This window comes from Parasteatoda tepidariorum, chromosome 2, assembly GCF_982258835.1.
Source record: "Parasteatoda tepidariorum strain Cologne lab strain chromosome 2, Ptep-v5.0, whole genome shotgun sequence".
NCBI lineage: Eukaryota > Metazoa > Arthropoda > Arachnida > Araneae > Theridiidae > Parasteatoda > Parasteatoda tepidariorum.
This window is the reverse complement of record NC_141756.1, coordinates 9,229,177-9,240,956: the sequence shown is the minus strand read 5'-3', so window position 1 is coordinate 9,240,956 and position 11,780 is coordinate 9,229,177. Positions and strand designations below refer to the sequence as shown.

The 11,780-nt window shown below is 26.1% G+C and overlaps 1 protein-coding gene across 2 annotated transcripts; it reads right to left on the bottom strand.

The window, feature by feature from the left end:
• Nucleotides 1–70: 70 nt before the first annotated feature.
• Nucleotides 71–8,133, bottom strand: LOC107456386 (uncharacterized). Of its 2 annotated transcripts, XM_087156846.1 has the most exons (3): nt 4,308–8,133; nt 3,252–4,065; nt 71–442 (listed from the first exon to the last, which is right to left on the bottom strand). In XM_087156846.1, the coding sequence occupies exons 2-3, from the start codon at nt 3,511–3,513 to the stop codon at nt 222–224; spliced, it is 483 nt and encodes a 160-aa protein (XP_087012972.1). In that variant the 5' UTR covers nt 3,514–4,065; nt 4,308–8,133; the 3' UTR covers nt 71–221. The 2 variants fall into 2 exon arrangements, with proteins under 2 accessions (XP_087012972.1, XP_087012971.1); XM_087156845.1 differs by having other exon boundaries at nt 3,252–8,133.
• Between the last annotated feature and the right edge of the window lie 3,647 nt (nt 8,134–11,780).

The following is an 11,780-nucleotide window of genomic DNA, read 5'->3' as shown; positions in this document are numbered from 1 at the left end:
ATTCTATGCATAGAGGCTTTCTTTTATAAGTCTGAAGAAAAATTATTTCATCAAATACTTAAAAAAGCGATTCCATAACAAAACACATTTTATTCATTATAACTTCTCGAAAATCAAGCCCTTATGAATACATTAAATTCATGAGAGTAAATAAATATACATTCTTTAAAAACAAGTAAAGGATGAACTCCTTAATTTCAAGTCTAAGACATTGTTTTTTGTTAGACATAAATTTGCTTCCTTTTGCAATTTACTTCATGCCTCCTTTGATGGCTTTTTTGTGCAAAGGATTTGCCACATATGGTGCATGGGTACAGTTTTTCTCCCGTGTGACTTCGAATGTGATTTTCCATGTGACCTTTATGAAGTGTAGAATAGTTGCAGTAAGGGCAATGATGTATTTTTCTACCAAGATAACTTTCAGCAGGGGCAGAAAAATATTCTGAAACAAAAAAACATATATTATAAAAATAACAAAATAAAAATAGTAAAATAAAGAAGTAATGATAACACAAAACAATAATAATAAAAAAAATTATAATAACGTTAAGTTTTAAAATTAATAATAAATAATCTGTGAATTTTTGCATTGAATGCTTCGTCCATGTCTAGGATTATGGGAGGTATCAAAGCAGAGTTTACTGGAGCAGATAAATGAATATGGTACTGGCACAAATAAATGTGCAGGATATTTTTAAAGCTTTTGAGAATACATTTTTAATTGACAATAAATTTCCAACTAATTCATGTTCAAAAAAAGTTCACATAAAAATATATGTGATGCATGGTCTAATTATCATAAAACAAAGCAATTAAAACTGGTACCATCATTAAATTTGAAGCAAAGCATACACTAAAAAAATAATTAAAATAAAAAAAGAATGAAAAATAATATTAATAACAAAATAATACTCTAATTATTTGATATTAATATTAAATAAATAGAAAATAATAATTAAAATATAAAACAAGAACACAAATTTTGAACAAAAATAGTTTATAACAAAATTATTTTATTCATAAAATGTAGTTTAAAGTACAGAATTACACATTCTAAGAATAAAGATTGAACAACAGAAAATATTTTAAAAAGATAAAAGTAATTCACTTGTAAAGTAAATTACTTGTATTTACTTGTAAAGTAAATTACTGGGTGAACTTATTTGCACTTTAATAAATTCTTCAAACTATCAACATTACTGAAAAAGCTTAATATGACTTAACCATTAAAAACATGAAAATGCTTGTAAATTAAACAACATACATTTTAAACAATATATATTTTTAAAACAGCAGATTGTGTGAACAACGGTTTCAAGATTTAATATAAGATATAACAAAAAAGAAAAATCATGTAGCATTTAGTTCTTATACATTTCGAATAAATCATAAGAAGGGAAAAAAAAAAGATTGAATAATTTTATGAGATTTAACTGAAATGCATAACAAAGAGCTGAAGTTGTAAATTGTTCAGGGAAAAATTAAAACATGCATTATAAATAAGAATAAAAACTAAAAAATATGTTTGGAAGCATACAGTTCACAGGGTGCGTAGCCAAATCTTTGAATCAAAAATAAGCACTTTTTAAAAACTTTTTAAGCACTTTACAAAAATTTTCAAGCACTCAAAAAATTCATATTCAATCAATGATATTATTGAAAAACAAAAACTTTTTATAAACAGTTTTAGCGTTAAAAAAAAAACCCAAAAAGAAACGGACGTAAATCAAAACAAACAGTACTTTCCCACATCACCGAGTGAATTCAACTTGACCCTGAACTCAGAACAAAAGTACCCTTACCCCCTACGTCAAAAAAGTGTTAGAAGTAAAAAAAAATAAAGAAGAATAAAATTAAAATAAATTAAAAAGAAAAACATTTAATAAGGATCTAACTCTATCCGAATTGGAGCACTCGGGTTTCAGTTTCGAGTGCGCGCGCATGCGCAAGTCATAATGTGGGTACGACATGAAGTCCGTGTGAATGATTACGAAGCAAACACCCCATTTTTCGTGAAATGCATGGGATCCACCAGATATCACTCAGGAAAAAAAAGCACTTTTTAAAAACACCAGGTGAAAAAAGCACCTGCAAAAGCTTTTAAAAACGAAATCCCCCAAAAAGCACCTTTAAGTACTTTTTACAAACGCTACGCACCCTGAGTTCAATTGCGAAGCAGTTAAGCACATAATTTTAGTGCAGAAATAAAATAAAGCAACGATGTTCATACCTGTTAAATGTAGGGCAAATGGTCTTATTAGAAATTTAAAAGTTTGTCAAAAAATATTAGAATTCGTAAAATACAACACAAAAGCAATAAAAGTGAGAAATTGTTTTTAATTGAATGCCTCATCCATGACTAGGACTCTGTCTCATTAGAACAAAAGTTCAATATTGGCTTTTTTTAATTGTTTATGCAACTTCTCAAATCAATGCTCGTTGTCCAAGTTCTGGCTTACATACAGAATCAGTTTTGAACCATTCCTCAAAATAAAATACTTAGCAATTTTATGGATAATATAAAGAAAACACACCACTAAATGATATTCTTATCTTAAAAAAAGATTTAGAAAAGATTTATTGAAATTTTGATAGTTAATGGTAATTTTTATTTATTTTACACAACGAGTATATGTGTTATACATACTGTAATAGCAATTCGCTTGGCTGGTAAAATTAGATTCTGAAATCCTCTAAAAACTCTTTAAATTTGGAACAAGAGTCTTTGCAAAAAGCACTTCAAAATATATAAAGAACAATCACTCCGTCAATTTCTAAGTTAAAGGTAAAAGAAGAAGTATAACATATTTTATGCCAAGAAACTAAAAAGTGCACACTTGGCCAATAGTACCATTATATAATGACAAATTTTTGTTTCCTTTTAACTGGTATTTTTACTCAGCATTTTTAAACAAGTAAACAAATAATTATGTTTTCATTAGTAGTCTTTTAAAATTGTATAAGGAAAAAAAAGCTTGCATATTAATTATTATAAAATTACTTTTTTGCTAGGATATTAAAAAAACCACAAAAGAAAAATGCTTAAAAGTGCTTTTCATACATGCAATATATGGTTACATACAAGGTTGACAACCAATAACTAACCCAATAAAAAAACATATTATAATGCTTATTACAATATTAAAACCTAACCTTCTAGTGAACATGAAAAAGCAACATACATATTAATCTTCAAAGCCCTTAATATAGATATGTATTACAAAATTTTCTGCATTTGGCCAGTAACTTACTTATGATTTGTTCTATTCCTTGCAAAAAGCTTTTGCATGGCCAGCAAACTCTTATGAGGTAAGCATTTATCTCAGAGATACACCAAATAGTAAAGTCCATTGGATACAAGGCTGGAGAATTAGGTGGCCATTCAGTCTGAAAAATGTGTCTTGCAAAATTGAGTACTTTTAGCTGTATGGGCAAGAGAATGAATCTTGCTGAACGGATCCATTTTTGGTTTTCAAAGAAGTTTTTTGACCAAGGAAACATACCATTTTCCATATTGAGTATACAATAAAACTATTCAGTTTCAACAATCATTCAAGTTTTTTTTGTCACTTTCTAAAGTAAAATTTCAAATTTTGTTGAACAAAATAAAGTGAAAATTAGTAGGTAATCATGCCACATTACCACAACTTCATAAATTGCTACTATTAATGCAAGTTCAATATGAAATCCTATTTTATTAATTCACGCTTAAAAAATTGTTTAAAAATGCTGAAAATTAATATATACGTTGATGATTTAGATAAGTAGATTAAAAACAAAATCTAAAACATTATTATTCAATAAAGCATCACTTCAATAAATGTTACATGTTTCAAGCTTTAGCAACAGGAACGTGGGACTTCACAATGTGATTCTTTAAATGTTCTTTCCGCATGAAGCACCTAAAACAAATCTGGCACACAAATGGTTTTTCTCCGGTATGAGTGCGAATATGGTGTTTCAAGTTTGTAATATGCATTGTCACATAGTCACAGAAAAGACAGGAATGCACTTTGTTACGATTTTTACTGCGTATTCTTTTTCTTTTGGGCGGAACTTTAAAAACTGAAAGAAAAGGAAAAACATAGTTATGTATATATATACAAGATTGAAAATAAAGAAATGCATAAATAGTACTACTATAAAATGAAGAATATACTTTTAACTTGTTTAAAAATAGAAGACATATGTTTTGTTGTGCTTCTCTTGGAGACATGTTGATGTGCCTCTTTTGCTAATAACATTTTTTTTAATATACTTCCAAAAATGGTAATAAAGATCTTTATAAGTGGATGTGTGTTACTTACCACGTTTTTGCTAAACATTTCTAAAGTGAAATTGGCTCATTAATAAGCATTTCAAAGGTCATTTTACATTTTTATTTACCGTTGGTACTTTTCAAAACTCTTCTTAGCCTATATGCTGCATAAATAAAACTTCATTAAAATGTTGAAAATTTTAGATTCAAATAATGTGAAGTGAAAATACATGAACACATCCAACTAATAAAAATTAATTGTAACAGCTTCCCTCATCAATTTTTTTAAAAGAAAATAAATAAATATAATAAAAAAAGCAACAACAAAAAAATAAATAAATAAAATAAAGACTGTTAAGAGAATTGTAAGTTTTATTCAATTATTTAACACGAGTTGTAACAAAAGATAATACATATGGTTTATTATGAATTTTGAACTATCTCTATGTTAAAAAGCATTGTTTTTATCACCAGTTTACCAACTCTAGTTCCCTCAGGCAACTTCAGTGGGATTGTCCCAATTACTTGAGCTTTCACCCCTTGATGAAGCTACTTGCAAAAAATCCCTTCTTATGTATTCATATCTTCCTTATTCAAAATTACAAAATAAATAAGCAATAATATGCATTGCTTTTGCATGCGCTTATCTTTTTCATAAAAAATTTTCAGTGTAACTTATTTACTCTGCATCCATGATGCATACAACCTGGCAAAACACACGCTAAATTCTATGATCGAACTCTGAAGCTTCAGAACAAAACTTGGCAAATTGCCATTCCAAGCAGAATGCTTTCTCATTGTAACCAACCAGAGATAATTCCAGATAATCTAGGAAGTTGTTAATAATATGATTTGAAGTATCATTTCAAAAACTTTACCTAACGAGCTACCACTATGAGACCTAAAGTGTCACCATTTACATGTAATAATAAAAAAAATAATAAAAAACAAATGTAGAAAAAACAATTTTCTGAATACATGGGTGAAAAATCTAATTTAGAAATTTTTAGACTCTAACATAATACAGTTTGATACATTTAACATAATACAGTTGAAGATAATTGTATAAGACTTCATATTACATTACTGATGTTTAAAACAAATAGTTTGAATAAGAGTATATGAATCTTAGTTGCCTTGAAAAACTTAGTTGGTACTCAATATTTCAGTAAAACTTAGCATGAAAGCAGAATGCCAATATATTACTTTTCAATCCCTGATATATTCACTCATAAAAATTTAACAGTTCTTGTAGGCCTTGGGGAATTGACTTTTAATAACTAAAATCTGTTATGCAAAAAAGGGAAGTAAAAAAACCTTTTACTTTTTATTTGGTTCTTGGGTATGATTGCAAAATATTAATTTCATAAAAGCGTTTATTTTTTCTCTTTCAAAATATAAATTATTTGAGTCAAGTTGATGATACAATAAATTTAGAAATATATTAGATCAGAGAACAGTTTTAATGCAGTATTTGAAATTAAATTGACAATTGAAAATTATAAAATACAATAAGAAAAAACTTGTCAAAATATACTGATATCAAAGTTAGCAATTCATTTTGGTTAAAAATATGGTTGAAATAGATTTCAAATTCAATTAAAATTTTGAACAAAATAATTAAAATGGCTTAAAGATGACTGATACGAGTGCCTGAAAATAAAATGAAAGCTTAAAATAGATATTAATAAATAAAATATGAAAAAAGTATTGCTTTAAGTATTAATGAATACAATACCTAACCAATAAATGAAATATATAATGGTATTGATAAATATTTTAAAATTTTATTGATAAATATAAATGTTCTCTTAATATACTAACAAAAGAAAAATAAATTTATAATATAGAGAAATTTTCTTTTATTGCACAATACAACATAACTGTTTTTCCAAGCATTTAGGAATATAATTTTTTTTAAACATGAAACTTAAAAGTTTTTAAGTATAATAAGTAACAAAATTCTCTATCAATTCAAAGAAGCTGGTTTAATTAGCATAGAAAAACTTTCAAGAGGAAATAACTATACTTCAATTCTTCTAATTTTACATAAAATTGACTAAAAAGTAGTACATGATTCCCATTTTACATATATTCCACGAGTTTGACAAATTATAAAAAGAATTATACACTTGCAAAATTAAGTGATTAGATGTTAACATTTAAAACGATAAAATTATTCTCGTTAGATTGGTAAAGAATAAAAGCAACTGGAACCTGAACTGAACTTAAAGCCAATAGCTAAATTATTGGAAAGAAAAATTTTAATAATTATAAAATTTTTGCAATTTGATAATTAATAAACAATCAACAGTTTAAAAGTTATAACTCATTAATTAATCACCATTTTTTTATATAATTAATATAATTTTAGAAAATAGTCCTCATTTGCACATTAGCTAAAGATTTTTACACATCATCAAACCATTATTTTTAATAGTTTTTTTTTTTTTTTTTTTTTAATATTCCAGAAATAAATATAATCAAATCCAAATAAGTACGAAAGAAAATGTCCATTGCTATTCAAGGTATAATTTTCTAAGTTAAAACATTTTTCAAAGATCAAATATTTTAAAAAACTAAACAACTGTAAAGTTTATTTTGAAAATTGAGTTTGTTTTTAAATGAACTATAATAAATAGAAGTTAGGTCCTACTATTACAGTTTAACTAGTCAGTACAAATTGAATTATTTAATTTAAAAAAAAATTAAAAATCACATTATTTATAAAAGGATTAATAAATTCCACATTGGGAAATACTTTATTAAATTACTTCTATATGACTTTCAAAAAATTTACTTATTAATTTAATTTGTCAATGCCCTTCATGATTTCTTATTGACTAGTTGCATTAAATTTTGGATGATTGTGTGATTAAATTCTTGAATTAGTGTAGGTAGAGGAGTACATCTTGAGGACAAAATTGAATCATATTACTGCATTGCGGTGACAGTTGAATAAATGCTTGTAAAGATGATCTTTACGAGAAAAACGCTTTGAACAATATTGACAACCGTATGGTTTCTCCCCAGTGTGAACACGCAGATGGTTTTTTAAGTTAGTGGTTACATAAGTAGAGTAACTGCAGAATTCACAGTGATGCATTTTTGCACTTAGGTTCTTTAGCCTCTTATCTTCACTGCTATCATAGATAACAATCCTTTTCAAGCCTAAAAGTAAAATATTTAATACAGATAATTTAGAATTGAGAAAAATTGCTAAAAAAAGTTTATGAAGACAATTAAAAAGATAACCACTTTTCAAGAAATTTAAAACTCAGAGGTTTCAACTTACCAAACTAGCTATCCGTAATCAAAAATACAATAATACATATAGCGTTAATAAAATTTGAATAGTGCAATTTCAAGATATTTTTGCACCTTAATTTCATATAGGTAAATAATTAGTATTAATTATATTATGCATGAATTCACCATTAAATAAAAAAAAACATGTAAGGGTTCATATTTCATATCTCTTAAAAGTTATGGAAAAAAAACTTGTTTATAACAGATTATTATAAAAATTCTGAAAAATTGTAACTTTCATAAATATTACGGAGAAATTATACACGGGCGAAAATATGTTCCATTAACACAATTACTTAAAGAAAAAGAACTTTATATATATGAATTTTCACCTCCCCTTTAAAAGAATCATAAATAGTATCTATATTTAGCAATATAGGTTTTCTACACAATTCAAATGTTTAAAACACTTAAAGCAAATAATCAAACTTTAACAACCCTTTCCTTGTTACAAAAAAAAGTAATGACTTTATATCAGCATGTTACAAAATATTGTACAGCATTTCAGATCTTATTAAAGTAGCTAAATTATAATTGCAGCATCATCATAAACACTGTACAATATATGAACTATTTTAGAAATTTTTATTCTGTAGAATATTAATATTTAAATTTATATGTTAAAAGTAAATTAACAAAATTGCTCCAAATTTATTTTTTTCTAATAAATAAAAAATACATTATTTGCATATCAACAAAGAACATTATTTGCATATCAACAAAGTTATCTGCTTAAAAGAGTTATTTCATTTACATATTTGAAAAAAAAACTGAATTTATAAGACAGATACTCCACATAAAAAATTTAAAAAACAAAAGAAAAACATAAATAATGCAATGTTTTTTCACTTTTTTTTCACTAATAATAAAATACTCTAACTAATTACGCAATGCATGTTTCAGTCAGGTATTGGTTTCTAAAAACAAATAAAAGTTACAAATAAAATTGCAAATATTAACTTAACCTTTAGTAACATATGTATATATATGAACAAACTAACATAAAAATCTTCTGACATATTTGTATGACATTTTAATCAGACAGCTGTATTTTGATTAAAATTAACAGTTAAAACAAGCACACAGAGCAAAGTGAAAGATGAAACTTGTACATGACAACAGAAAAACCACACTTGCAGAAAAACTATTGCAATTTCCCAATGGCTAAATTAAAGGTTATCTTCAGGCTATCCAATATTTCAAGAATATGCTCCATGCTGGTTATTTTAATTTTTATTCAGTAATAAATGCTTTGGATTTTAATGACTAGTTTTTCTATATTAGGTTCCGGACAAAATTCACTGCAAAAATAAGAACACATTTGCCTTGATGTTGAAACATTGAAAACTTTTTCACTTCCACGCTAACTGATAAAAACCAATTAATGATGTTCAGCTTTGTTAATGCTTATATTTGGACAGAATAATCCAAAATATCAATTTTAAATGTAACACATAGCTTAAAATAGGTTTTTCTGGTTTAAACTATAATTTTAAAACAAAGAGCTTACAAAATTTTTGTGCTTTAGCATTTTTTAAAAAGTTTCTTTCTTTTTTGTCATAAGCTTCAACTGTCGCATGCTTATGAGGCCTGGTATCTACCCTCATGCAACAAAAAACTTTATAAGTTTTGCAGTGTTTAAAAAAATACTTAAATTACTAAATAAAATTTATTCTATGTTATGAAAGTGTTTGTTATTTACTAAAGTTTTTTGGGTAAATGAATAAAATTATGTGATAATAAATGGTGTTTCTGCACAAATCCTTTCCCACATAATTTGCAAACGAATGGCCGTTCACCAGTATGAATTCGTAAATGCTGTTTTAAATGTCCACCGTTAAATGTCGTATAAGAGCAAAAAGTGCATTGGTGCTGTTTTACTTGAAATGTTCTTTTGCCATCAGATATTTGAAACTTTTCTCCAAAAACAGCGTCTTTTCTTCGAAAACCTAAAAAAAACATTACAGTACTTATTTTACTACAGCCATTTGATCACTATATAAAGCATAATACTACACATAAATGTTCTTTTTGTATAGTGGTTTAATGCCATTTAATAAAATTAAAAATTATCATCTTAAGAAGTTCATAAAAGTCATTTTTTATCTTAAATTCAAAATAGTCTGAAATCTTATTTCTGCTGCTTAACACAAGGTATCCAAATTCTGACAAGATAGGAAATATTTCACACATGTTAACTTTAAAGCTCTGTATAATAAAATAAACAAAAGGAGAGTTTGAATACATATCCAATAAGGCCTTTCCATATTCTCATACAAATTTTTAAAACCAACAAATATTATTTTTTTTACATTATAAAAAAAAAAAAAAACATATTTTTTTGTCATAAATATTTGATACACACAACTAGATATTTCATTTTTTTTATGGAATCAAAAATTCTCAATCAAAATGACATTTAAATCAATAAATATACCGTAGTAGAAAACTAATAAAATATAAGTTAACAATCTTGAAAAAACATAATTTAACAGAAAATACTATAATGCATTATTTTCCTTTAAGTTGAGCACTAATTTTTCTCCAAGCTATTCATAACGAGTTTTGATAGATTTGTTTTAAATGAAGTTTAGAATTAAAGTTTCAAAACTTTAAAGTTCATTCCTTTCTTGTTAGGTCTTTGAATTTTGCATTTCCATATTATCAAACAAATAGAAACTTTTTGACTTTTTTATATTCATTATTTGAGTTATGAATTTTAATATAATATATTCGATATAACTGACATTAGAGCTGCTTATTTTATTTCTCCAATTTAAACAAGAATACTTTTTAAAGTTTTTCTTTTTAGTTTTTATCAACTTCAAATTTTTTTTAAAGGTATTAGTTTTGCTGGGATAAAATAATGTTCAATACATAATGTTAACGTGCAAAATCAACCAGATTTTATAATAGTCACCTATTACTTTTATGAAATATTGCTAGTATAAAAAGCATTTCATTTTAAAATTAAACGTGATAAATGAAGTCAAATGGTTTTTCTTTTAAATAATGGATAATTATAAATTGATAACAAAATATAGAATAGTTGAAAGTTCTAACTGATTTTTTTGCATTCATTTATAGGCAAAATATTTACTCTTGGATTAATGCCGCCCTCTAACTTGCATGTCGCTTTAACTCATTTTGTCTAATACCACATATATGGCATATATTTTTTCTTTGCTATTGTTCTCAAATTTGCAATCCGGTTTAGAATCAGAAGAAATACATAATAATAATTAGTGACATAGTTAATTATAGATATACCTGGTAAGAATTAAACTTGAAATACATCCAGACCATTAAGGGTTAAAATAACTAAAACTGAAATTTGCAAATAGTTATAAAAATTTATTAAGATTCACACATGTTAACAGAATTGTATTCTGTAGTTATATCAATACAATCAGTATTTTTGAGCATAAATAAACAATAACACCTACGATTAGGGCAAAATTAATTTAAAAAATATGAAAAGAAAAAAATTTGACAACAAATGAAGTATTACATACTTGAGTAATACATACTAATGTTTAAACATATAATAAAAATTGTTTTAGTGGTTAATGTTTTTTGGATAAATGAGTGAAATTATGTGCTTGCAAATGCTGTTTTTGCACAAATCTTTTACCACATAACTCGCAAATAAATGGCCGTTCTCCGGTATGCACTCGTAAATGTTGATTTAAGTTTCCAGCATTCAAAGTTGTGTAAGAGCAAAAAGTGCATTTGTGCCTTTTTATTACATTTTTTTTCTTACATCCATCAGATGTTTGAAACTTTTCTTCAAAAACATTTGCCTTTTTCCCCAAACCTAGAAAACACCATCACGCTTAATGTTATTATGATTTTTTTTTACCATAAATAAAAAATATAAGTGAAAATGTAGCACAATCAATAAAAAGTAACATTGTGTAAGTTATAGTTCAATACATAGAACAATGTTTAGAAATTCTTCTTTTTCATGTGAGTTTTCCTATGGTACACTAAAGTATATTTCTGCGTGAAACGCTTTCCGCACAACTCGCACCCATACGTTTTTTCTCCAGTGTGTGTTCGGAGATGAATCTTCAAAACATCACTACGATGTGTGGAATAATTACAGTAAGGGCAGTGATGCTTTTTCAAACTGCGTCTAATTTCACCAGTAAAATAAATCAGTTCTGGAAATAAAATTAAAAATTTATGTATGTAAAAATACTAGCAGCAT